The 27,568-nt window shown below is 61.9% G+C and overlaps 1 protein-coding gene across 4 annotated transcripts in view; it reads right to left on the bottom strand.

Annotated features, from left to right (window-relative positions):
- Positions 1 to 27,568, bottom strand: part of ZFPM1 (zinc finger protein, FOG family member 1) — a 69,412-nt gene that overhangs the window by 31,517 nt on the left and 10,327 nt on the right. For 3 of the 4 annotated variants that reach the window (XM_077891108.1, XM_077891104.1, XM_077891106.1), the window contains exons 2-3: positions 10,758 to 10,886; positions 8,174 to 8,302 (exon numbers count right to left, since the gene is read on the bottom strand). In XM_077891108.1, coding sequence (XP_077747234.1) covers positions 8,174 to 8,302; positions 10,758 to 10,845 — 217 coding nt within the window. In that variant the 5' untranslated portion in view covers positions 10,846 to 10,886. Of the gene's footprint in view, positions 1 to 8,173; positions 8,303 to 10,757; positions 10,887 to 20,609; positions 20,765 to 27,568 lie in introns of those variants that run through there. The other variant, XM_077891105.1, reaches the window with a different exon arrangement.

Genomic DNA, 27,568 nt, shown 5'->3' with positions numbered 1-27,568 from the left:
TAGTGACACCAAGAGGAGTCCAAGTGGTAGGACCAGTGCTGGTCTCAGGGCGGGAGCCCTGCTGGTTGGTGCGTAGGTGACAGCAAGGCTGTGGCAGAGGGCCTGTGTCAGATGCCACCCTGTTGTCCCCTGGGTGTCTCCCAGGCCCGTGTCTGTGGCCCACTCACTGTGGAGGCTACAGGCTGAGCACACTGAGCTGATGCAGCCCAGCCACATGGCCTGGCTGGGGAGAGTCTGGGTTTGGGTCTAGGAGGAGGACAGGGAAGGAAAGTTCTGGAAGGGGCCCCTCAGGTGCAGCCAGGCAGACCCAGACTGGCAGCGCCCTGACATCTGGGAGGCGCTGGCAGGGCCCAGGCGGCAGCACAGACACAGCCTGGGGCCAGGGGGCGGTCTGGCTGGGGCAGGAAGCCGGGTGGGAGGGCGGAGGAGGAAGCTGGGCTCGATTAGCGCCTGCGGCCGAGATAGGCCACCCTGGCCACAGATAGCCGCTCCCGGAAGGCCGGTGAGGTCAGCGGGCAGTACAGGGCAGGCGGCCAGGCTGGGCCTCCACGCGCTGTGGATGGCGGAGGACTCGGGCCCTGACCATGCTCCTTGTCGGCTACTGTGCTGCCCATCTGCCCTCCATCAGGCAGTGTCTACACCAGGGGAGGGGCTGGGAGAGTCCCTGAGGACTACGTGTGATAGGGCTAGGAGAGGGCCACTTCCCAGGAGGCGGCTCAGTCCCCCAAGGGGGGTCTAGCACCTCCAGTGCTAGCGTCCAGCGGTAGCACTGGGGCAGCCTCAGTGTCCACATCTGTAGAACAGAGTGCAGCATCTCATAGGGGTCCCAAGTCCACCCTTGAACCCATCCAGTCCAGCCCCGACAGTGGTCAGCCCCAGCCCCCAGCCCTCCCTCCACCCCGCAGACCCAATGCAGGGCATTTGCTGGGCTGAACCCCACGGGGTGGCTCCCCCGTTGTGTGCGGTCGCTGTGTGCGGTCTGCGCACATCCCCATGGGTGCCACCCCCTTCCCTCTGCTCTCCTTGGTCAATATTCCTGGCGTTAGTGTCTAGTCCTTGTCTCTCTGCCATGGGCTGTGGCTCCGGGAGGGCAGTGGCCAGGCTGTTTTATTCATGCTGTGACCCCATTGTCTAGTCCAGGGCCTAGATAGTAGGTGACAGTAGGTGGTCTAGTAGTAGGTGCTCAATGAACCAAAGCACAAGCAAGTGAGCAAATGGGGATGAGTTCTGGCAGGAGGGTGGTCTGAGTCTTGCTGAAGAGCTGCTCACTGGCCATCTGCCCCCTCATAGGTCCCCTGGGGGACCTGGGACCCGGGCGTCTTTGCTGGGGATGGAAGACAGAACTAGCCAAGGGCCCATCTGGATGCCAGGTGGGTGGCACCTCCGTGGTAAGGAGCCACTAATCGTAGTGAGGAGCTGCCCGAGGTCAAGGGGTTAGCAGCCCAGCCCCGGGGGCAACTGGGGCCAGTTCCATGCCTCAAGGGCCCCCACCAGAGGGAGACAAGGAGGTCTTGCTGCAGACCCCCCTCTGCACCTGGCCTTCCCGGGGTGCTGTGTGTAACCTGGTGCCTGGCCCCCAGTGTCCACCAGGCATGCGTGTGGGCCCGGCCAGCCACAGAGCACAGGCCCCCGGCTCATGCATGGCCCCCCCGTCAGCCCTGGTCTGGGGGCCCTGTCTACGGAGCTCTGCTCAGAGAGGTGGTCAGGCGGAGGGTTCAGGCCCCTCCCCTGGCCCAGAGACTAAAGCTCTGGCTCAGGGCCAGGGGCGGTGGGCAGCCAAGGTGGCCATCGATCAGTCAGCCACCCTGGGCCTCTGCTGGCGGAACCTGTGACAGCTGAACTCCGTTTCCAAGACAACCACCTCTGTGATGCAGCCCCCTTGCTCTGAGGTTGCCTCCTCCCTCCTCACCCCTGCACTCACCCTGGACTTAGTGGGGCATGCTCCAGCCTTGGGGCTCTCGCCTTGACCATGCCCTCTGCCTGGTGCACCAGCCCCAGAGCAGTGGCTCTTGCCTCTTGGTCTGGGTGCAGGGTGGGCTTGGTGGGGCATGGCTCCCCCTCACGTGACATCACTGCCCCCATTCCAGGCAGTCTGTCTCCCCAGCCACCTGATTGCTGGCTCCAGGCCGGTGTTTAACACACGTACAAGTGTTTGTGGAGTGAATAAATGGCCTCCTCTTGCCTACTGCTGGGCCGTAGGTACCGTGCTCTTCTGGATCCATGGCCTGTGTCACCCCCACGACACACCCCTAAGGGGGAACCACCCCCACTGTCACCAGCAACTGCGGCGTGCCCGACCCAGGGGCGCACAACACTCCCCCTCAGGACTGTCCCCCATCTTTTGGAGTCAGTCTGCTCAGCTGTGAAGCAGGGAGGCTCAGGACACGGGGAGGGCCTGCTGCATGGGTCTCAGGCATACGTCCCCCAGGGGCCCCATGGTGTGGACGCCCTTCCCTGGGACACCCAGAGCCGGCTCCTGACCCAGCCCCTGAGTCTGGTCATGGAGCTGACCCCAGGCTGACCCTTGCCATCTGCCGTTGCCCTCTCCCTCACCCCTCCCCCACTCGTTAATCTAAGACAAATAGGCCTATCGGGCTGCAGTGCCAGGCCCCACGATAACGCCAAATAGCTGAAATGATTTTTCCCACCCACACATGCCGAGCTGGTGGGAGGGGATGTGCGGCCAGGCCCTATCGGTCCATCTCCCGGGCTGTCCATCAGGACAGCCTGTCCTGCCTCGGCAGCCCGACCGCCCGCTGCCCGATAACAAACCTTGAGGTTTGCCTAGAAACTCCAGTAGTGAGATTAGTCAGCCGAGCACGGCCCAGATAGCCAGCCCAACGCCCTTGCTTACACTCCAGGGGTGGAGAGTCCAGCAGGCTCCCCAGGACCCCAGGGGTCGGTGGGGACAGACTCCAGAGCTCCAGCAGGAAGCAGCTGCCTCCTCTGGCCCCTCACAGCACTGTGCCCCCGGCAAGGCAGCAAACCAAACAGCTCACTTAAAACCTTCCAGTCCCTCATTTTATAGGCAAGACAGCAACGGCATCTCCCTATGCTCCATGGCACTGAGCCCAAACCTTGACCCATCTGCACCCATCCTGTCTAATGCGCCAGCCACACCCACGCTGCTCAAACCTCAGGGCCTTTGCACATGTCAGCTCACTGCCTGGACACCGGCACACCACTCCTGTTGGTCCTTTAGGCCTCAGCATGGGGAAGCTTCTGCTGACCTGCAGGGCTCTGAGGACATGGCCAGCCTCCCCATCTCTGCCTCCAGGGCCTCAGATGAGGACAAAAGAAGTAACACCTAATGCTGGCCAATCAGATTTTGTTTCATAAACAGTGGTCATCAGGAAAGAGTTCCAGACTCCAAGGCACTTGTGGGTGAATGAAACCCCACTCCTGGGGCTCTGATCACAAAGCTGGCCACCGTGTGTGCCCCTCACCACCGCCTGCCTTCTTCCTTCCCCAGAGCTGGTGGGGAGCCCCTGTGGGCCTTACAGGTTCACTGTCGGCTCCCTGCCTGGCATGGCACCTGTAGCAGACAGCCCTGCACTCAGCAGCTGGTGATGCTGCTCCCCATCCAGGGCATCTGGACCTTGCCTTCCAGGGGGGCAGATAGAGAGCGGTTCTTGGCTGCCCTGTGCCAGGCACAGCAGGCAGGGACGGAGGGAGGGAGGGAGGCCAGAGGAGGCCGCCCCGCCCCAGGCAGCCAGGGAATGTCCCCCTCCCTCTGCTGGCTGAGGGTCTGCTCAGGCCAGAGGGGACCCCACGAGGCTGGTTGCAGAGGAAGCTCCAGGACGCCCCTGGAACCCCCCACCCCACAACACACAGCTGTTTCCTTCATCTAGTTCCCTGGGACCTGGGACCTGGGACTTAGTTCCCTTGGACCTGTCCCAGGCAGGCCAAGGGCACACTAACTGCCACTGGACAGAGGCTCAGATGGGGACCAGGAGATAGGTGATGGGCCTGGGACTCTCGCTCAGGATGGGATCCTGGAGGCTCTCAGTCCAACAGGCTCTCTGCCTGCCTGCTTGCCTTCCTGCTCTTTCTAGATGTTGGGTGGGGAGACGGGGAGCAGGGAATGGGATGGTGGCAGGGGGGCCGACCCCTCACAGGCAGAGAGCTCCTGGCCAGCTGCCCTCCAGACATGCTTTGGGGATTACAGATTACAGCTCTCAGGCATTTGCATATCAGAATTTTAAACAGCCAGCCCCTCCAGCGCACAAGGTCATTTCAAAGATAAAAATACTGAGCTCGCCCCCTTCCTGCCTCCAATTCCTTTTCTCTTCAAAGCCCCCAGCCCAGCACCCCCTCCCCGAGCCCTTGGGGGTACCTTTGCCACCTTGGGCTGTAACCCCTTCCCTGCCCTCCCTGTACTTCGCTCAGGCCCGGGGCCTCCCTCGCACCCCTGAGGCCCTATACAGGCTCTCCACTTGTACCATAGGTTCTCCTTACCCTATAGGGCTGTGCAGGGGGGGCCTCCCTCCCACCGGGATCGCCTCCCTCCTCGCATACTTCCGAGTTCACTGGCTGGCTGGTCTGAGCTCACGGTGTGGACGACATCCTAGCACACCAACCCGTTTCACTGCAGAGGGCATTCATCTAGCAGTGGGTGTAGGCCCTCACCCCCCACCAGTAGCTGGTGGCAGCTACTGTCCACTGCTCAGAAGACAGAGGGGACACCCCTGAGACTACACAGTAGTGCTGAGCTGGGTCTCCAGCCTAGCCTGGCCCCAGGCTCCTGAGTGGCAGGAGAGCTGGCTCTGGGTGCAGTGGGGGACTCCTGTGTCCAGGGCAGGGGACAGTGTCCGGGGGGACGAGACCACACTGCGAACAGAGGCCTTCCCCTGCCTTGGGGCCACGTGGCTGGGCTGGCTGCCTTTTGCCCTGAGTGCCTCCTTCCTGGGGCTCCTGCCTATACCTCAGCTCCCAGAGGAACCCAGGCTACCCGGGCAGGAGGAGGATGCTGGGGCTTGCCCTCTGTGTGCTGTGGGGATGACCTCTTCACAGGCTGCCCTGAAGCTACTGCTCTTCTTAGAGGCCCTGAGAGGTCAGCAACCAGCCCACAGTTGCTCAGCAAAGCTGGGCCTGGTCCAGGGCACACCCTGCCTCTCAGCACAGCCAGGGGTTCCCAGGTGACCAGCAACTCCTGAGAACTAAGCCACCAGCTGCCAACACAGCTCACAACTTTTTAAAATGAAGGCACATCCCTGAGCACCTCCCTAGACTGTTTTTGGGGCTCTGGGGTCACCAGGTATCAGGTGGGGGCAGGAACAGATCAAGGAGACAGTGAATTCCCTCTTGAGTCCCAGATCCACACTCCAGTGTTTGTGACGCCCTTGCACATCTAGGACCACCCCTGTGTTTGTGTTGTGTCCTGCCTGGTGCCCTGGGGGTGCCTCCTGAGGACGCTCGTGGCCATCTGCTCTGGGCCTTGACCTCAGGCAGGGCGGCCCCACTGGACCCGCTGTGCTGGGGCAGAGAGGCCCTGAGGCCCGGTCACTCTGCTGGGTTGCAGTCACCTGCTCCTGGGGCTCCCTGGGTGATGGGTCCCACAGAGGGGGAAGGGATGGGGTCCCCGAAAGCCCCGTGAACCCTGACCCTGGCCAGCAGATGACAGCCATAGAGGAGAGGTGTAGGTAAGCAGTGCGCGTTGTGCCAGATGTGTGCTGAGCCCTAGGCTCTGGGAGGTGACCGAGTCCTGCCTCACGCAGGCCAAATGGGAGATGCTAGGGGCCCAGTCACTGCTCTACAGCCAGACAATGCAAGGTGCACTGGGGCTCAAGCTGGCTGATGTCCCCCAGGCTGCCTTCATAAGCCAGGTCCCCAAGCTGGGTGGTGGGGACAGAGCAGTGGCTGCAAGCCAGGGACAAGACACAGACCCTGAGACACAGGGAGTGGAGGTGCTCTCCCAGGATGGGCGGAGCGGTTCAGGCTCAGAGAAGGGGGGTGGGCAGGCCAGGACTGTGGGCAGAGGCCGCGATTGCCCTCTCCACGCCCATAGCAGGTCACTGGGGTGGGCATTGTCTTTGGGGACAGCGGCCTGGCCAGGCCCTAGCAAAGCCCCACTGTCCCATCGCTGGCACGGGCGGCCCCCTGAGATAAGGACCCGCTGGGCCTCTCTGGCTTCCCTGGCGGACGATAAGTGTGGCCTGTCTGGGGTCTGATAGGGGGCAGGCACCACGGCGGTTGGCCAGCGGCAGCTTATCGGCCCATCGCTGCCCACTGCACAGAAATTTCTATCTGCGGAGGATGATAGGGAGCCCCCTGGCCCCAGAGGATGCACTCCAGCCCTCAACCATGGCCAACCTTGGCCAACCTTGCCCTGGGGTCAGCTTCCAGTCTCTAGAGGCCTCTGTGGCTCCATCTATAAAAACGGGGGTGGTGATTCTAATCCCGTAGGGTGAGGGGGGCCCTGCTCTGGAGCTGGGTGCTGGGTCTGTCCCTTACTCTGCTGCTTCCCAGCTGGGTGAGGATAGATAAGCCCCTTGGTCACATTGTGCCCAAGTGTTCTCCATAAACTGGGAGAGGTTACCCCCATGCCCACCCCAGGCTGGTGTGGGGTCTCCTGTGCTCTCCTCCCCACGGCCACTCTCCTCCACGGCTGTGGCCTCAGCCTGTCACCTGCCCAGCGGCCAGTCAGGGCCTCTCAGGCCAGTAGATGGTACCTACTTCCCCCCCATCTTAGCACAAAGTTTCCTGATAAAGACTGGAATGTGACAGGCCACTGGACCCGGGGCAGGGCTGACCTAGCTTCTGTGGGGCCCTTGCTATTCCCTCATCTGCAACTGGGGAAACTGAGGCAGCCTGACCACAGGGTCCCTGCCCAGCCTCACAGCACTGCCCTGTGTGCAGAAAGGCCCCAGGGTGGACCCCAGCACCCACAGGTGTCAGGTTTAGTGGTGCCTGACTAGGCACTGAGGGCCTTAAGGACACATAGTCCCATGTCCTGCCCCTGGCCAGCTGCTCCTCGGTGGAGACAGGACACACTGCTGCCATGTTCTCTGCCAGGGCACGGGCCCCTCCTCTGCCATCAGTGGGACCCCAAGATGGGGGGTGTGGGGGCTGAGGGACACGGAGCCACATCTCTTTTGAGGGGCAGCAGTGTTACTTCCTTGCTGGGGGCAGAAGAGGGGATCCCCCCAGGATTGTCTTACTCAGGATGCTCTGCTCCTGGGCAACACCAGGCCATCCAGGTGAGAGAGGCTGAGAGCAGAGGTGGGGGTGCTTTCCGCATGAGGTGGGGGTCACTATGCTGGTTGTGACTGCCAGGCCAACCTGTCCCTCCCATGGCCTGAAAGGAGGAATGAGGGTCCCCTGACCCTACAGCAAGACAAGGCCCTACCGTGGGCTCTTCCCCACTGTCCCTGAGCCTCACTCTTATTATACCTGCCTGCATACTCCCTGAGGACCACCTGCTCACGCTGTGTGTCTGGTACACAATGAATGCTTCCTGCGTCTGCACACGCCTGGCCCGAGTACACGGCCTCCACTCCCCAAAGACCCTGCCCCACTCCCTAAAGACCCTGCCCCAAGCCCTTGAGGACCAGCCATACAGGTGCCCAAAGATGGAACATGCAGCCCCACATTCCCCAGAGTTATGCAGAATGGAAACACATGGCACGCCCAGGATCCCCCTCCTCACAATAGGTAGGAGGGAGGCCATGTCTCCCACAACTGCCACAGTCAGAATTTTGGCTGCAAACTGGTGGTCAGGGTGACAATGGTGGCACAAAACCACCCTCAAGACGCTCCCTGCGCTGCAGCCTTGGGCAGGTGGAGCCAAGGCCTGCACCCTGCACTGCCAAACTCCCCTCCACACCCTGGGATGGCTTTCCAGGCACACCACCTCCCTGGCGTTGGCTGTCTCCAGTTCCATTCGTGCTTTTCCCCGCCCTCTTTTCCAATCTGATGGGAATGCCTCCCCAGAACCCTCAGGACATGTGGGCACGGGGTGTAGCTTGGCGTACTGGTATGGCCCCCAGCGGTGTCACTGGCCCCACAGGCTGGCTGGACTTTGGAATGAGTACAGGTCCTGGCCCAGAGGGTCGCCAGTAACCTCCTCAGCCAGAAGGCGAAGGAGGCCCGTCCCACCCATGCCGTCAGGACTCCCAGAAGCCTGGGTCTTGGGGCTGCCAGACCCCGACCCCTGACCACAGGTGTGGTTTACCTGGTCCACTCCAGGAGACACCGGACTCCTCTTCCAGCATCGTCTCTGGCTCCTCCTGCCCCTCCATCTCCTCAGGGCCTCCTGGGGGTGTGGGGGGTGGTGGCGATGGTGGGTGTGGGGGGTTAGCGTCTGCAGACATAGAACACCGTCAGGCCCTGCCATCCCTGGGCGCCGACTCTCCCAACCTGCCCACCTCACCCTGTGGCCAGGAGAGACACAGAGGCCCAAGTGGGTGGGTGCATGCCCAAGGTCACCCCGTACCCAGGTTAGCTCTAAAGGGGGGAGAGACCCCTCAATTTTGTCTTCAGCCTTTAGAACCCCTCATCCCCTCATTAATTGAAGCTATGGTTGCTATTCCGGCTGCAGTTAATAATTAGAGGGCAGGGTGGCCTCAAAGGCACACCCAGGCCAGCGGGCACACGTGCAGGTTCTGGCTCCCTGGTCTCCTCCATCGGCAGCTGGGGGCCCCTCAAGCCAGGCCCTGCACCCAATTCCAGCCCAAAGGGCATATTTGCCTTCCCTGCTGAGCCAGATAACTCCCGCAGCCCCCAATCGATGAGCTCCCATAAAAGCCCCCCCTTGGTGACGTCACACGCCCGGCAGATTATTAATACCCGAGATAAGGGCTGTGATTAACATCAAATAAATCAATCACACAGTATAAAAGTCCTATTATTTTTGGCTATAAATCAACGTGGCTGGTATTTGAGCTCCAGCCATCGCGCGGGAGCCGCGCAGGGCCCGCCCGAGAGGCAGATATTGCTCCCGCCGCCTTATCTCCCCCATCGCTCGCTGCGTTATCACCACGGCCTGTGCCAGGTGCAACCCCGGCTGTTTTTTCCAGCTCCTTCCCGGGCCCCGCCCCCATCCTGCACAGCCCTGGCTAGCTGATCAGATAAGGGGCCTGGCTCCCCTGGAAAGCCACCGGGTCAAAGTCCACCAGTAAGAGCCACTTGCCCTTTGGCAGATCGGGGCGCCCCCGTTAGTGCACAGCACCTCACAGCAGCAATGATGGCAGTGGTGATAAGGGGCCCCTTGTGCACTCCTGCAGCCACCCAGACATGGACACAGACAGCGAGGCTCGGGTCCTGGGGAAAAGCTGGGGGCACACGGGCTGCATCACCAGCCTGGATGATGAGGCAGGTGGCAGAGGGCATAGTCATGAATGACAAGGACACCTCGGCCACTGTACCTGGGAGCACTGGGGGATGGGAGCCTCAGTCCCCACTCCTAATGAGCCTGCCACTGTGGAAAGGGGCACAGGGGCCAGCAGATCCCAGAGGATGGGGTTTGTTGGGCGCCTGGCCTGTGGCCATCCTGGGGTGGGGGGGCAGATGCTTCGAGACAGGGAAATGCTGGGGGTGGGGTGTCCGGAGTGAGCACAGACTGCCTGAGATCTCTGCACCCCAGCCCCACCAGCAAAGCTCTCCCACCCACTCGCCAGGGCAAAGGTCCCGAGGGGACTGGCAGGGGTCGGCTGCCACCTGGTACACCTTCTCTGGGCATCTTTCCAGTCTCTGCTCAGTGTCACCACCCTCTACTCCCTCTCTCCCGCACTCCTGGTCGTGCCACCCACCATGGCCTTCCGAGACAGCCCACTTCAGGGCTACATCTCCCGGCCACACTACGGCCTGGGGGTCAACTCAGCCTCCGTGAGCAAAGAGCATCCCAGCACTGAGTGGGGGGTAAGATGCCCCGGCCGTGGCCAACAGCAGGCAGGCAGGGAGAGAGGTCGGGCTCAGCAGGCAGACTGGATCCCCCATGCCAAACTTCCTCCTCAGGAAAACAGGGGTGAGGGTGCTGACCACCCCCACACCACCTCCACCTTGGGAGCTCTCTCCTCCCAGGGGCGTCTGGGATACGGCTGGCTAGAGAAGCTGCCCTCCCTTTGAGGTCCGCTGGGGACCTGTCCAGAGCAGGCTTCCTGGTGTCAGGTTGATTCACCCCCAGTGTCTCCCCAGCACCACCCCCCACCCCTGAAACTGCCACCAAGGAGGCCCAAGGAAAGGTTTTGGTGCCAGGGGTGGGGGCGGGGGAAGCAGACATGATATGGAGGGAAATCAACCTAAACCCAGACCTGGGGCCGGATCGCTGCACTGTTGCTTTCCAGGCTGTGTGACCATGGGCAAGTCACTTAACCTCTCTGGGTCTCATTCCCTCGTCTGTAAAACAGCAGGAGAGCCTGCTATGCTCTGAGACCATGTGTGCTGAAGCCCACTGCCCGCTCCCACAGTGGGTAAATGGAGGCTAGCAGAGGGTGTGGCTTTCTTGAGGTCACTCTGTGGCCATGGCTAGACCTTCTCCATCAGGGCCTGTGTCTCCCCATCTGTACCAGAGCCCCTTGTGGTGTGGGTGTACGTATCTCTTGCCCGTGGCCCCCCAGGCCCCCAAGGGTCAGGCCCCTGGCCACCCGCTGCCCAGCAGCCAGCGCCAGACATCAGCAGGCTTCACGCACATGCACAGAGGAGGAAACAGCGTCCCCAGAAGGACCCAGCTCCCGTGAAGGCACAGGTGAGGACATGGGAAGGCGTGGGGCAGCGCAGGCTATCAGGCTTGGCCTGCCGTGTACCCACCACCGACTCACCTGGACTGGAAGGGCTCAGGGGCTCGGGCTCTCCCACGGCCTCGGGCTCTGGTGCTCCTGCCTCTTGCTCTGGGAGGCTGGTGTCCATGGCCTGGGCCTCTTCTGAAGCCTCCACGTCTCCAAGGGAACCTGCAGACACAGCCCGGAGGGCATCCATGAGGCTCTGAGGGGCAATGGCACCTGGGCTCCTGACCCCGTCCTGGGCACAGATGGGCACACAGACTTTCCCACCCCACAGGGCCAGAGGCTGTGAGGGGGCACCCCCAGATTGTCTTCACACCCCACCTGTGTATCAACCCCAATATTTGCCACGGTTCCAGCGCCTGGGGTCACCCCAGCTGCCTGCCCCCACCAGCTCTGTATCTCTGCTGGCCCACTGACCCCCTCCTGCCAGGGTGGTAGTCCTGGCCCCTCCTGGGGTCTCGCTAGAACCAGGGGATGGCACGCTATCCCCTCCACTCTGTTCTAAGCTGTGAGACCAGCAATGGTGCCTCTGCTGGTATGGGGGCTTCTGAGGGCTGCAAGAACCACAGCCTTTGCCTGACCCATAGGTACACATTTCTGGGGTGCACAGAGCTCCAAAGCACATCCATAGGCCCTGAGACATGAGGGTAAGCCCCCCAGCCCGGGCCCAGAACAGGTCCTCTGAGAAGCCCCGCACTTAGGTGCTGAGGTCTGGGAGTTTCCAGAGGGCAGGCCCCATGTCCAGCACACAGGAAGTACTCAGAAAAACTACAGGAGGAAGAAATGGCTGATGGGGCACAGGCCTGGCCACCTCATCCCAGCCCCCACCTTCCCTGGGGGGCTCCTGCAGGGGGTGCTCGCAGAGCCTGCCTTACAGCTAGCTGAGAGGCCAGCCCCGCCAGGGCACCCCCACTGCTGGTCAGGACAGCAGCCTCCATCGCTGAGGTCAGAGCCGTGTGTCCAGGGGGCGAGCAGAGGGAACAGTGGTGAGCAGGTGCCCTTCCTCATCCCACACTCTCAGCCTGGGCCTGTGGCCCAGAGCTGCCTCCTGCCCTAACTACCTTCCCAAATTGCTCCTCTAGCCACCTGTCCTGTCCCTACTCTGCCCCCCAGTCGTCTGGGAGATGATGCTGTCATCTGGGTGTGGCCCTGGGGAAGGGTCCTTCTGGGGCCTGGATGCCAACCCCATAGCAGCCAGGCCCCCCAGCTCTGAGGAAAGAGCAAGAAGAAACATTAGGAAGCCATGACAACACCTGCAAACCACTCGTCAGGAGTGCCCGAGGGACGGAACGGGGCTTGCTCTCCATGGCACCCGAGACACATGGAACAGAAGGGCCACCTCTCAGAGGCTGAGCTCCCCGTCCCTGGAGGCAAGCAAGCAGTGGTCAATGGAGATCCGACAGGACTCATGCCTCTGTGACCTCTTATGCATCATGACCTGTGTGGGGATCTGGTGAAGGCCTGTGCCTTCTCCCCAGAAAACACCGAGAGAGACTAGAATTCGTCCAGTTTCAGAGGCTTCTCACCAAACCCCTAGTCTTCTTCCTGGAGCCCTGTCTCACTCGCCTCCTTTGCTGCATTTACCCAGGGATGAAGCCTGCTGCTGCCAGCCAGCATCCACCACGGGCCACGGGAGCTGGCTCGTGGCAGTGGTCCAGGGAGACTCTGATGGAATGAGCAATATTGTGAGAAATGAGGCTCCAGCCTGACTTTCCCAGTCTAGCAATTTCCATGGAGCAGGGAGGTGGGCAAGCTCGTTTTGTTTGCCTTTCAGCTCAAATCCCTGGTCCCAGGCAGACGTGACCGGCCTCAGCAAGGAAAACCAAGTGTCCACAGCGGGGTGGACGCCCTTCCTACCTCCCGCTGACATCCGGGGGCAGGGGTACCCGGGACACCTGGACTCTGCAGAGTACTCCCAGGCCCCCCTGGGAAGACCATCAAGAACCAGAGACAGGCTTCAAACAGGAAGTGCTGTTGAGTGAGGAATGGGAGTAAATGAAGGAGGAGAGCACAGGGGAGATGCCACCGCAGGGCTCAGAGGGGCAGACAGTGGGAAGAGGGCTCTGGGCCGAGGCCCTGGGGATGGACTGAGCTAGGCTTTGAGGCTGGAGAGAGGCCGGGGGAGGAGCAGGTCCTAGTCCCAGAGGCACTGGGGAGCCATAGAGAGTCCTAGGCAGGGTGTCTCCCAGCTGCAGCCGTCTGGATTCCAGTTCCCGACCAGAGTCACACCCCCCGGGACACTCCAGAGCCGTAATTACAGGAGATGGGCAGGTGCTCTCCACCCAGTGGCCGGGCTGAGACTGCCCAGCTCCAGCCCCAGGTCAAGTCTCCTGCTTTCTTGTCAACGCGCTCACATGGACCGAGGAGGCTCTGAGGAGGACTGGGCACACCCTAGACCGGTCCACCTTGTGCCCCTGGGGCAGGTGGGAAGCCTGACCTGCTGTGACCTCCTTTGGCGTGATCTGGGCAGGGAAGCAGAGGCTGCGGTGGAGGCTGGCCTCCAGCTGGGGTTGGCCCTGAGCTGGTCACAGTGGCCAGCAGGCTTGCAGCCACCCCGGCCTCTGGGGTCAGCCCTCCGGCTGGACCCTCCAAGACCTTCCCGTACCTCCTGTGGCCCGTGTAGAGCTGCAAGCGGATGGGCCTGAGCTGCGGTCCCTCCTGCTGAATGGCCGTAGGACCTGGCCGCCTGCTCTGTTGGACCGGTACGAAGCCCCCCGCTCTCAGGGCCGGCGGGGACCAGGGCACGGGGGCAGATGCCGGGGCACAGCCCGCCACCCCCTCCCCACCCGGGCCTGACCCTGGGGACACAGCCCCGACTCCCGGAGCCTCGCTCAGGTGGGCCTCCGCCACCCAGGGAGGCCCCAAGCTCGTGGCGGGTCCGTTTATGAGAGAACAAAGGCCCCCGCTCCGCACAAAGGCGTGACGACGAGCGTGAAGAAAGAGGCTGCCGGGCTGCTGCAATTTATTCTAATGCCGCTAATTCAGTTCCAGCACAATTAAAGCCGCTCTGATAATGCCAGAGACAGCCGCCAAGCAGCAAATCGCTCCGAGCCCACGAGCGGGATGTGCCATGGCAAAGGCTGCGCTATGCCTGCCTCGGCACCCGAGAGCATGCCACCTCGCCCCCGGGACACCCTGGGGTCCCACTCCACCCACGGCTCAGGGAGGAAGGTCCCTCCACTGGCCACGCATCAGGGGACACTGCTGCTTCCCTGGCTGCCCTGTGCCAGGAATGACCCCCGACTGGCCCCTGGGGGCACTCTCTGACCAAAGACCTCAAGAGCTAGGCCAGTCCACACATGGCAAGTGTCCTTGCTGTGTGACCTCAGGCTAGGCACTCTACCTCTCGGTGCTCGGAAACCACAACAGCTCCTACCTCACAGGGTGAAGCGTCTGAGCTCAGGACCTGGCACATAGTAAGTGAGCACTAAACATCATTAGCTGTCACCGCCTGCTGTGCAGCAGGGCCTGGGGGATGGGTCGGGGCCTGGGGGTGGCATGTGCTCTTACAAAGCACCACTGTCACACACCAGCCCTGTGCTCAGCGTTTACAGTGTTCTCCCCTAATCACCCCTGCCCGGTGGTCCAGAGTGTAGGGGTGGTGGGGAAAGTGTGTGTGGACGGCAGGCAGGGCCCTGAGCCAGTCCCCATGGGCGGATCTCCTCCGAGGCCCCTCAACACTGCCCAGAGGTCACGCCCACTTTGCAAACGAGTAAACTGAGGTCCAGCAAGCGAGGTGACTTGTCCACAGCGCCCTTGAGGAAGCAGTGGTGGGGATAGGCAGGCCAGGACCCTCTGCAAATACGGACGGCCCCCTTGCAGACGCTGGCTCAGGCAAAGCCCTCTGCTGCACAGGGGTGGCCCCCTGCCTCCCTTCTCCCTCTGGGCACCTGGATCGAGGGTGACACCGACCACATGGCCCAGCAGGGCAGAGAGGCCAGTGCCCAAGGCTGGACCCTGTCTGGGGGCATCGGCGGTAATGATGGCAGTCGCAGAGCTGCCCCTGCTGCCCGGAGCCCCTCAGTTATCATGGCGAGCAGACGCCCCGCGCCGATCCGTCTCCTGCTCATTAAGCCGGACGTGGAAATGGAAATGAAAACATAATAGCTATTTGATTGGGGGCGAGATAGTTTGCATATTGGCTGGGCGCTGATAGCAGAATTTCATCAACTCCCGTTCTTCATGCTTTAAGACTGAATTACGGAGACAGGCTCTGTGCAGTGGGATGATCCCCGCTCCCGAGCTGCACAGCTAATGGCCCCTCCTGGCTTTGATGGCGAGGCAGCTGGTGGGGGGGCCCTTTGAATGACCGCCTCTAAGGAAGCCGGAGTTGGTCTCTGTGGAGGGAGCAAAATCCCCTCAGATGCTGGGCCCTGGGTGGACCTGTCAGGCAGGGAGTTGGTGAGGGTGTCTCCGAGCACTGGGCGGGGAGTCCAGAGGCCCCGGGCCTCCCGCTGGTCCTGGCTGATCCACACACTATACCCATATCCAGTGGAGGTGACTGTACGTGCACTCCATGACCACAGCAATCCCCTGGAGCCCCCCACCCAACTCGGGGCCTGACCACAGACTTGAGTCTACCTGCAGCCCTGACCTGTGCCCCCCTAGCACTGGGGTTGTTTATGCCCCTCTGGGGAGGTGCTTCTTATATCCCATTTACAGAGAAGACAGAGGGGCACACAACTGCCCCAGAGGCCCAGAGGGGCACACAACTGCCCCAGAGGCCCTCCTGCATCAGGGCTGGCTTTTGAAGGCAGGCCCCTTGGCCTGGGGGTGGGTGGACGCTGATGGGCCATGGAGCCCTGCCCCTCTTGCTGGAGTGCCTGCGGCCCTCACCCTGGGCCTCATCCTCAACCACTGCTTTCTCATTCACCCCTCCTTGACTCCCTCATTCATTAACCCAGCCAACCTTTCCTGGGTCCACCGAGGGCCGCACTCTGTCCCAGGCCTTGGAGACCCCAGGGTAACCAGAACATGCTCTCCAAGAAAGCAAATTTAAAAATGCAAGTGCGGCCACTGCCATGAAGGAGAGGTGTAGGTGCCAGTCAGGGAAGGCTTCCTGGAGGAGGCAACAAGTGATAGAGATCTAGAAGGGGATAGGGAGTGGCCTGGAACTGGGCCAGAGAAAAGCATTCCAGGCAGAAGGTAGAGCAGGACATGGAGGCAGGTGGCCCTGTGCAGGCCACACCTCCCTGGGCCTGGTTTCCACATGGAAAGCAGGGCTGGGGTCAGGGTTCAGCACGGTGGTGCCCTGGTACTGAGCACAGACAGGTTATTATTACAACTGCTGTTACTGTTTCAACTCTCGGGGGGGGGGGGGGTGCCACACCTGCTCTCTGGGGGTGGGGGCTGGAGGGCAGGGCCGAGGCCTGGAAGGGGGCAGTGCTGGCAGGCCTTGGCCTCCTGTCTCATTGGCCCTGGGCAGTTGGTGGGCGGGTGGGGGCGCAGTGCTGCCAGGAGAGAGACCCTGGCCTCTGGGTGGCACATGGTGGCCAGATAAGGCCCCGATAACACAGGGAAAATTGCAACAGATTCAGCCTTTCCCACCGGGGGCAGGGGTGCAGCTCAGGCCATGGCGGGGACACCCTGCTCCCCCGAGGGGGCCTTGCTCCTGGAGCTCTGGGTGGCTGGGGGCCATGGCTGGCCATCTCAGGGGCCCAGGACCCCTAAGCACACAGGGTTGGGTTGAAAGCTCGACCTTCTGGCAGGAGACAGGGTGACCTCTGGTGAAGTGCTCCCTTCCCTGGGCCTGGTGAGCTGGATGGGACACTCCTAAGTCCCCTCCCAGGAAGGAGGGTCTCTAATGCAGCTGGTCTCTGATGGACAGGGACACTGAGGCACAGACCACAGGGGCAGCTGCTGTGCTGGCCTGGCACCCTTGGCCCTCGGGGCCCAGGGACTTGTGCTTCACACACAATCCTGACAAGCAGCTGAGCTGATTCCCAGGCCGAGGTGGAGAGAGAGAAGCAAGGTGGAAGCAGGGTATTTGGAGCAGGGCTGGGGGTGAGGCCAGCCCAGGAGGAGCAGTGGGAGCTGGTATATGAGGTGCCGCTGAAGGCAAAGGTGTCTCCACACCCAAGCCCCAGAGCCCAGCACAGAGCAGCCCCAGACAGCTTGGGTCCCATGAGGTCGGGCTTGTGCTGCTGGTGGGTGGCAGGGGCATGGTGGGCAATGGGTGGGCACAAGTGACAGGGGCAGGAGTCCATTTCACGGAGAACTTAAGAAGCTTCTCTAAGGTTTAGATCAGAGGCAGGTTCCTGGCTCACTGCCTCCTAGGAGCTTATAGCCCCAAAGGGGTAGGGTCCGCCCGGGAGAGGTGCAGGCACCCAGGAGAGGGAGCTGGAGCTCTGGGGAGGCCCAGCACAGACCCTGCATGGAGCCTGGCTCTCCCTGGCCGGGGTGGGGGGACGGGGAGGTGGTGAAGCCACCCCCGCCTGCCCCCGGGCCATGAGGTTGACAGTGGCCCGCCAGCGGCTTCTTCAACCCAGGGTCAGTCCCCGCTGACAGCTCAGGGCAACCACAAGAGGATGTTGGCGAGATAATCTTGGCTTATTCGAGCAGGCACCTTGGCTCAGAGTGGGGACCAGGCGTCTGCACCTCCGCATGTGCTGGGGGTTACCCTTCCACACCAGTTCTGCTCCCAACTCTGAGTGGGCCGCCTGCAGCGGTCAGGGCTGGGCAGCTGGGCTCTCTACTTTCCCACTAAGGGTCAGTTTGATGGTGCTTACATGTGCCCTGCAACGGGAAGCTCACTACTCCTCTTCCAGACATCTGAGTCCCAGACCCTCTGCTTCTCAGGCCTTGCCCTAGCCAACCCCACCTTGCGGGGGGTGGGGGGGGGGTAGCGGGGGCAGGGGCGGGTCAGGCCATCCTGATCGAGGCTGTGCATAAACGATCATTTGCCTTGCTCCGGGTCTGTGCGCCAGACCCCAACACGTAGCCACTGGGCCAGCAAGCCCTCAGGTCACGCTGGGGAGTGAGTGGGGGGCTGGTGCTGTCCAAGGTGAGCCGGGCCACGGGCGGCCGGTGGGCTGCTGTCCCCACAAGCTGGGCCATTGGAGGGCGAGGAAATGCCCTCAGCGTCAAGAAAGAACTTGCGGTGCTCCCAATGGTGCCGCGGCCCCACACTCTCCGGGAACCCAGGAGCAAGAGTGGTATGACCTACTTCAGCGTTGAGTGGATTGGAAGTCTTTTATTGAGACATCCTTCACATACAGAGAGATGAATCCTTTGCAGGGTGGTTCAGCTTGCAAAGGAGCGCTGATGAAAGACGGGTGGGGTTCCATGCAGCCAGGGCCTGCCAGCAGTGGGGGCGTCGTCCACCGCCCCCCACTTTCCAGGAGCCAGGTAGAACTGGGGGCCCTTCACAGCACCCGCCCCCTGCCACCATCCACGCCCTCAGTCCTCGCGCCCTCCCAGGGCTCCTGCCCGCAGCCTCTCTGACCCTCCCTCACAGGAGGGCTGGCAATGACCAAAACTCACTGCACGGTGCCCAGGACACAAAAGAACCTTCCCCGGGCAGACGGCAGGCGGGGGAAGGCCAACAAGCGCTCATGTGGCTGTCTTGTCCCATGTCTCCGTGTCTTCGTGTGGCCTGGGGTGTTGTAACCAAGAGCGCTGGGAAGACCACGTCCCGGGGCCTCAGGCACCCCTCACCCTGCGGCCACCCCTCCCCGCACACACCAGTCAGCTTCCCCAGCCCCTTCCTGGGGCTGTCAGCATGGATTCTAACACCACACCCACCTCCTGACTCACATTTGCCAAGCCACGCCTCCACCTGCCCACCTCTGCTCATTCACCTCCCCAGCTCCCGGTTTCTCCTGGAGTGAAAGCCAAACTCTTACGGGGCTGTGGCCCACTGCAGCCCACACCAGCACCCATCTTATCCTGGCCTGAGCTTCCACCCCTGCCTGGCTCTGCTGACGCCACTGCACCCACCGTGTCCACAGAGTGTTCGCTTCACCCCACTCTGGGTGGCACGTGGCATACAGTAGGTGCCCGGGGAGCACTGCTGCCCATAGGCTTGGGGGGGGGGTGCAGAAGCCTGCCACTGGTCCCCAGGGGCAGCACACAAGCCAGGATGGCCCTCCCTGGGGTCTCTAGGGCCTGGGTAGGTGTGGGGACTCCAGGCTGGGGACATGAGACAAAGGGAGATAGGGTGCTGACACCCGGGGGGGTCCTCATCCATATCCCAGCCCCAGCCACCACCACTTCCTCCTGTGGCCAGCCTCGTAACCGACAGGCGGAACCTGGGGGGGCTCAACTGCCCCAGCCCCATGGCCACGCCCCACGGGGGCCCAGGGTGAGCCCGGCACTCCCTGCAGACATTGCCCCTGGAGGCCTCTCAGGGCAGAAAGGCCTACGGGCAGCTGGGCAGGAGAAACAGGCCTGCTTCTGGGGACACAGCCACACAGATGGGGACGTGCCCAAGGTCTCCCAGTTGGGCAGCGGACAAGTGGCCTGTCTGCCCCTCGTCCTGAGCCCTGCCCTACACGTGGTGTTTCCTGCCTGGGCCTCACCCATCCTCCTCTGCTGGGGGAGGCGGTCAGGACCCAGATCTCTTGTGGCTCCCCTCACTGGGACTCAGTTTCCTTTCCTGGCTCTGCAACACTGTGGCTCACAGAGCCCTCCCTGCCTTCCTCATTCTCAACTCCCTGCCTGGTTGCTGCGTGACCACTGCCTGGCTCCCTCTGACGTCTGTTCCCTGAGGAGGACCCAGGCTCTACCAGCTATGCACTGCATGACCCAGGCCAGCGCACCCCTCCCTGCCACTTGGGCATGGCCATCCGCCTCTCTGCTGTGGGGGAGGGGCATTGGCAGGGGTGGCACCTGGGGCCCTCTCCTGGCAGGAGCTATGGACTTGTGTGCACAGCCCTCGACAGTTTACAAAGCTCCACCAGGACTCTCAGTAGCACCAGCCTGTAGGGAAACAGCCTCCACTGAGCAGAGGAAACGGGCAGAGAACAGCCACCGCAGACCCCACCTGGCCCAACAGAGGTCTGCGGCCATTGCAGGGCAGGGCACAATGGAGGCCCCTCAGGCTGCCAGCCTAGGGGACCCACCCAGGCCTTGGTTTACATATGTGACACACAGGGACTGACCCACCAACCTTGCAGAGGTGCTGGTGGGAGGGAGGGAGAGAGCTTTGTGGGAGGTAAAGATGCCTCCCACCACTGCTCCCCCAAAAGGCACACTGGGATTTCTTCCACCAGGGCTCCTCTGTGCTGTGTCGGGTCAGCGGTGAGCACATGGGGCCCACCAGGGCGGGACACCCATCCCAGATACCATGATGTGCAAGGACGGGTGCAAGATGCAGAACGGTGGGGAGGACGGGCCAGGGGGTGGGGGGTGGGCAGCAAGGGCTTCTCAGGGGAGGTGCTGCTTATGCTGCGATCATTAATGCCCTGGGGCAGAGGGAACTGCCAGGACCAAGTCCCAGAACTGGGAGTGCCAGAGGGTCCTGCGTGGTGGCTAAGGATGGGTGGGGAAGAGGCAGGGGGATCTCATTCCCCAGGGTTTTATTCTCACATCCAGGGAAGCAAGGCCAGCCACCACCTCCAGGCAGCCCCCAGCTGGGTGCCACCTCCATGGCCTTGCTCGGGATCCTTCCCCTGTGGGAAGCAAGGTGAGCGCTGGGCTTTGGGAGACCCAGGCCAGCCACCGCCCCCAGGCAGCCCTCGGCCAGGCTCAGGCTCAGGATGGATCCTCGCTCTGGCCAGGGCCAGTGGGCCAGCCCCCGCCCCCTCCCCAGGGACAGGGGCCGGGCCAGGCGACGCAGAGCGAAGGGGAGCGGGCCTGGGAAAGCCCGGCCTGCCTGATAGGGAGAGATTGGTTTCAGCCGGAGCTGCGGGCTGCCAAGTCCACATCCTATCCGCGGCCTGCACTCACTCGGCATTCATCACCGCTGAACTCGGAGACTTTATCACCGCGAGGGGTTGGCGCCATCTCTGCGCCCGGCCGCTCCCGGCCCTCCGATGGGCCCGATAGCCGCTGATAGATTACCCGAGATTGCCGCAGCCCCAGCCGATCGCGGACACTCCTGGGCGGGGCGCGGACCACGTGGCCGGGCAGAGACCACGGCGCGCCCGGGAGGCCCGGGGAGGAGGCGGGCGCGGCCGCCCTGGGGCGGGGACAGGGAAGTAGCGCCCGCGAGGCCGCCGCGGGCTGCGCACTGATTCTGCAGATGGCCGGATAAGGCTGATGGATGTGAGCGGGCCGGGCTAATGGAGCCGGCGGCGCGGCCCACGCGTCAGCTGGATGTTGGCAGATGGCTTCCCGGAAGGGGCCAGGGCTCCAGGGTGACGGGACCCTGCCGTGGGGGGGCGGGGGATGCGGGGGTGGGGGTTGGGACGGGGCCTCCTAGGCACCTCCTCAGCTGCTGCACAGTGGAGCGGACTCTGGGCCCTGCTGCCCCACGTCCAGGACTGCGTTCCCGCCGGGGCACCGCAGCCCCTCTTCCAGGCCGGCCGCGATGCCCTGGGGGTCAGGGGAGGGATGCACACCCAGGCCGGGCAGACCAGTGTCCAGACTGGTGACCATTATCCCGAGCTGTGTCTCCAGCCCCTGAGGATGCCATGCAGGGAGGCAGAAGTGGGGTCCTCTGGGCTAGCCCTTTCTGCGGTGTGGACAGGTCCCAAGCAGCGACTCTACCCTGTTCCCACTGCACAGATAGGGAAACTGAGGCACCCACGGGGGCCAGGACAGCCACAGGATCTGGTCCACCTGGGCTCAAACCCTACCAGGCAGGCCCCTTGCCTCAAATGAAAACTAAGGGTTGAAAATCAGCCTCACATTTCTGGAAAGAGTAGAACAGAGGCTGCCAGGGGCCAAGGAAGGAAGGAGAGACAGTGAGACAGCATAGGGGATATAGTGCTCGTTGGGGACAGTTTCTGTTGGGATCTTTGACCACAGCGAAAAAACCCGAAAACCAAAAGTCTTAGCCCAGTGCCCAGGAGTACACAGCAGGCACTCCCTAAGTGCCTGGTCCTGTCCTAGGGGATGCAGAGACACACACCCCTATCCGTGTGCACAGCCCTCCACAGTGACATGGCCTTCCCCACCAGCTCTCTGCCTCAGGACACTTGCTGGCCATGGAGACTGAGGCCAGGGCTTGCAGGGGGCCTGGCCCTCCACTGCTGGTGGGCTGGGGGACGCCAGGGGCTGTATCAAGGCTAGGAGGGAGGCCGAAGCACTGGCTTATGCTATGGATGGTCCTGGGCAAGCCTCTGCTGCTAGTCAGGGCCTGGCCCTGTTGGTCTCTCATGAAGGGGGCTGAGGCTTGGGGGTCTTAGTGACCTGCCCCAGGGGACCCGCTGAGCAGTGGGGCTGGGATTTGCAGCCCGCTGTGTGGCTCCACAGTCCACGGCCTTGACCCCTTTAGGCTGAATGAGAGCCATGGTGATGGTGGTCATCTCAGGGCCTGGACATTATAGCTTTTGAGCCAAGTCTGGCTACTGGCCTGAGGATGAGCCTGGGTTGGTCAAGAACCCTCCTTGCATCTGGATTCCTCAAGCCCAGCTGGCTGGGACAGAGTAAGTGGAGAGGAAAAGTCTGGTCCATGAGGAGGAGGAGGGAGAGGAGGAGCCTCGAAGTTCCTGGGTCCTACCTCACATCTTGGGCCTGCCTGTGATGTGGCTGCCAAGGGCACACAGGAAGGGAAGGCCTGTCCTGGGGCAGCGCTGGGATGGGAGCCGAGCCCTGCTTGAGCTGGTCAGCGTGGCAGGGGCTCTTACTTCTCCCCACCGTGCTAGCTCATTGCTTCTCAGAGCCTTTGCCTTTGCTGTTCTCTCTGCCGGGATGGCTCTTTCCTACACACAACACCAGTCAGCTCCAGAGGCTGCCAGGCTTTCGATACCCTAGACCCCAGCTACAGGGGGTCCCTCTGTCCTTAAAGTTCATTTCGGGTGCTCCCTCTCTATTCTCCAGCAGCCAGGGGCTCTGTGACAGCAGGGACAGAGCACACACAGACACCCAGAAGTCAGCCCGCGGTCCCTATTCCAGGCACACAGGCTCACAGGAAGTGAGCCTCAGCCCTGCTGCAAGGCGGGGGTCCTCCCTGGTGGCTGGTGAGGACCTTGACTCCCTGGCCTCTACAGCTCTGCCCATAGCAGTGCTGGCTGGAAGGCACTGACTTTTCTCCACTTTCCTCTTTCCCAGGGGTTTGCTTTGCTATCCTGGCACAGAGGCTGGGGTGGGGAGATTTTGAAATCAACTGAGGGAATATTTATCGAGCACCTAACTGTATGCTCTGCACTGTCCTGGGAGAGACAGAGCTGCTCTAGAATGGGGGCCCTCCTGGAGAGACTCTGAGGCAGGTGCTGGAGGGACCCCTCCCCAGGTGCTGTCCTTCCACTCCTGAGTGCTGGGCCCCTCTTGCTCCATGCCCTGGGACACAGATCACCCCATCGTGTCGGGGGTGAAGGCACTTAGCTGAGGTCACACAGCAGCAGTCTGGTTCTGGTCCAATAGCTCCCACCCTGTTTCCTCCCCTTAGATCTCAGCCAACATGTCCTCTCCTTGCCCCTCTACTATTTTCCACTTATGCATTTTTGTGAAACGCCCACGCCTGTGGCTGGTTTTCAGGTCACGGAGCCTGGCAGGTGCTGTGGAACTGGGGGAGCCTCTAGCCAGGCCCTGGGGCAGTTGGGCCTACCTATACCCCATCTCACCGACCAATCTGTGGGGTGCAAAGTGACCTTGAACACATGAGAATCCCCCAAAGTTTCTTGAGCACTTCCTGCAGACATGGTCTCTGGTCATGTAAATTTCTGAAAATGGAAAATCCGAAAGACCCCAGGTTTCTAGAATACACCACAGCCACGGATAGACTAAGGAACCCCCTGAGATATTCCTGTTTCCATCCTCATTGTGTGGTCGGGGAAACTGAGGCCCAGGGAGCAGCCAGTGCTTGTCGGAGAGTGCAGACCCTGCCCTGGGAGGCAGCCAGAGCAGATCCTCCCATTTCACTGGGAGGAAGGTAGGTTTGGCAAATGGATCGGGGGCCATCCCAGCCTGGAGCCACAGTGAGCCTGGCAGTGTGAGGTCCTGGATAAAGGTCGCAGTGGGGGGAGGGTTGGGGGTCCGGAGGGGGGGGGGAGGTTGGTGGTGGTGGGCAGAGATGGTGGTCAGCATGCACAGTCTGGAGGTGCCTCAGACTGGGGGAGGGGGGGCTGGCTGGCCTTGAGCTGCCCCACCCCATTTTTGAACTCAGTGTTCCCATCTGGGAGTCAGAGTTGGCAGGGCTGATCTCGGGAACGACCAAGTCCTGGCCCCCCAATTCAGGCTGTGGGGTCTGGGCTCTGAAGGTCAGCAGGAGGTCATCCAAAGGCCCAACTGTCCATCCCCATGCGCCTGGGCAAACGGATGGCCTCAGCAGCAAGGCCACGGAAAGGCTGGCCCTTCCAGAACTGGGGGGGGATTTCCATCAGGAGATCAAGGTCTGGGCAAGACACTGCCCCCCCCCTCGCCCCCCGCCTCCATAAATTAAGGGCTGCTCCTAGAGGAGCCCCGCCCCCTCCAGAGACGCCCCGCCTCACACATGGAGCTCAGCCAATCCGCAGGCCTCACTCCCACTCATTTGCATGTCTATTTTCATTGGCTGCAGGCATAGAGATTAGGACATTCCCAGGCCGCGGGGGCGGGGCCTGGGGAGAGTTGTGGGGCTGGGCTCCGGGGGAGCTGGTCGAGGGGTGCTGGGCTGGGCGCCAGGGGCGGGGGAGTGTGGACTGGGGGAGCCGGGCTGGGCGCTGGGGGGCATGTGGGCTGGGGGGTACTCTGGGCTCTGGGGGGCCAGGCTAGGGGTTCTGGAGAGGGCTGAGCTGGGCACTGAGGGGGGGCCGGACTAGGGGCGCTGGTGGGGGCTGGGGGTACGCTGGGCTCTGGGGGGCCGGGGCTAGGGGCTCTGGAGAGGGCTGAGCTGCGCGCTGGGCTCTGGGGTGGCTGGTCGAGGGGTGCTGGAGGGGGCTGGGCTGGGCGCTGGGGAGCCGGGCTCTGGCCTCTGAGGCAGCAGGTTCTGGGAGTACCAAGCTCTGGATGACCTGCCCCGGACCCAGGTCTGGGACACAAAATGGCCATCTGCACACGGGGAGGACTTTGGTTATAGTACAGGCTCTTCCTTTTCCTCTAAAGCTCGGTTAAATCCTCAAACTCCCCCCAACCCCGCCCATTGTGAATGACTCAGAGGGGGAAAGATACTGACCCAAGGTCACAGAGCCAGGACGTGGTGGTGGCCGCGCAGCTGGGACCTCGCCCCTCATCCCAAGACTGGGCTCCTTCCCTCCAGGGAAGGCCGATCAGGGCAACTTCTCATTTACAGCTGCCTCTCCTCAGGGAGGGCTATTTTTTAGTTTCCTTTGCAAAATAATGATGAGGATCACGAGGATTTTAAGAAGACCAGCACCTCCCCCCTCCCCCTCCCCCAGCAGATCTAGTGGCATCATTTTCTTGGGGCTCTGGGAACTGCAGGGTGGTGGGCTCGCGAGTGTGAGTGTGAGTGTGCATGGGCTTTTGTTCCTGGCATTTTGGTGGGGTGAGATAAGGGGAACAACAGACCGGCTCAGAGAGAGCAGGCAGATAGATAAGGCGATAGGGTTCCTCCACCACACAGGCCTATCGCCTTTTATCAGAGTTCCCTTTTCTTTCTTTCTTGTTGGGGGGTGGGTGGGTAGGGTGGAACACATCCCACCCCCAGCCCCCAAGCTGGAGAACTGGGGTGGGGGCCTCCCTTGCTCACATCCCTGCTGCTGTGTCCAGCACATCCACAGCCCTGGCCCAGAGCTCCCGACCGGAAGGGTGGGGGTCCCAAGGGCTGTGGTCACAGTGGGGAAGGCAGCGGCATGGTGCTTCTGCCCTCATGGCTTCACGGAGGGCCCTAGGGGGAATGATGAGGGCAGGGAGGCCCAGAGAGGTGATGGGCAAGGGAGGGGTGTGCCTGGGGGCTAGTGGCTGAGAGACTGGGAGGCTGGGCCCCTCTCTCTGGGAAGCCCTGTGAGCCCTCTTGGGACCGGTGGGACAGGACAGAGAGACCCCCCCCCCCAGCCCCAGGCCTCTAGGGCAGGACTGAGCATCTTCAGCCCCATTTTACAGATGTAGAAACTGAGCTGCAAAACAGGAATATGGCTGTGAGCCAGAGGTGCAGGGGCAGGCTGGACCCCCACATTCCCTCTGTATTCCTCTGGCTCCCAAGGCCACAGGACACGTGTTCCAGAACCACCCACAGCGCTGTGTGACACAGGCCCCACACCTCTGTACCCTAGAGCTATTTCCAAAATCAGGCCAGGAAGAAGGCTGCCGGGGGGGTTCACAGAGGCAGTGCAGCTGGCAGGGAGGGCTTGGGGAGGCAGTCCCAGCCCTGGAGACCCCAACCCCTGCCAAGTCCCTGGAGAACACAGCCCCTAAAACACACGAGCCCAGGACGCTTTCCCCCTTTTCTCCTGCCTTTGTCTCTGGTCAGAATTATGATTGTGCCCAGAGCACAGGTGAAGGAGCTGGGGTCCGGAGACATTAAGTCTCTAGCCCAGGCTACCCACCCCAAGGGGCAGGCTTTGAACCCTGGTCACCCCATACTATGCTTGTCCTCCTCCCCCACACATGCACCCATTTTACTGGAAATAGCTGACTTCCTTTAGAATATTGAAACAAAACAAAACCCAAAAGACAGAAAGAAACCAGTTTTATCACCAAAGGGACCTATTTTCTGGGGACAGATGAAATGACCCCCAGAGAGAAGCAGTAGAGGCACCCCATCATCTCCTGATCTTAGACAGGGCTGTGTGCTCCCAGGTACTTACTCACCCTCTCTGTGCTTGGGCCTTTCTCCCCTAAATGGAGGGAGCAGACCTCTTAGGGGAGGGGAGGGGCAATGGCTATAAACACCCCAGAACCACCAGCTCTGATGGAGACCTAGACCTTGACTAGGCCTTTAGGTCAGTCTTTACTGCTCCCTTCTGTGCTGTGTGACCTTGGATGAGTTGCTCAACCTCTCTGAGCCTCGAGTCCTCTTCTGAGAAGAAATGAAGTCAGAGGCAGTCTTTCTAGTGCTGCTGGGACTCTACAGAGTCACACAGTTTAAGCCCAAGCCTGGCATACAGAAAGTGCTCAGGGAAGGGAGCTACCAGCTAACAATGGCCACCAGTAGGATTGTTAGGACTGTGCAGTCCTAGAACATCTCAGAAATGTTGCTGACTGCCCACTCAGGCCTCCTGTCTCTGGGGATCACAGAGAAATCTCCTTTCTTGAGAGTTGTTTAAAAAATTTAACACAGAAAGGGGGAACAATGGCCATGGGTGCTGTGCCTGCTGGGAGCCCCAGGCAGTTCCTCCAAGGGGCCCCAGGCACTGCCCAGGGGGTGTGATGACCCCCGAGGCCCCAGTGTCCACTCTGGCACTGCTGGGGGTGGGCGTAGCCCTGTGGAGCCTGGCGCCCACAGGCCGCTATACCTGTCCCTCAGCAGGAGGATTAGCCACACGCATGGCCCTAATCGCTGCTAATCGCACCACCATCACCGCAGGATCTCGGATCAGCTGAAGGAGGCGGCTTTATCCAGACAGACGCGGAGATGGCACCGTAGTCCCATCTGGGTGTCGACCGTCACAAGTGGCAGCCAGGCTGGCGGGCTGGGGAAGGCAGGGAGCGGGAGCCCACCCCACTGCTCAACATTTCCAGGCACGTACTGTGTGCCCAGGTACTGCTCTAGGTGCCAGCAGACAGTGGGGATCCTGGCCTTGGGGTGCCGCATCTTCTGGACAGCTGGGGCCAATCTGAGGGCTGGAAGTGCGGCAGACGTGCCCAGGGTCACGGCACGGTACGGACGGCTGGTACGGACGCCCAGCTGTAGTGCGGTGCCTTGA

The sequence above is a fragment of the Canis aureus genome, chromosome 3, assembly GCF_053574225.1.
Source record: "Canis aureus isolate CA01 chromosome 3, VMU_Caureus_v.1.0, whole genome shotgun sequence".
NCBI lineage: Eukaryota > Metazoa > Chordata > Mammalia > Carnivora > Canidae > Canis > Canis aureus.
Note: the sequence above shows the minus strand (reverse complement) of the source record. Positions and strands in the feature narration are given on the sequence as shown.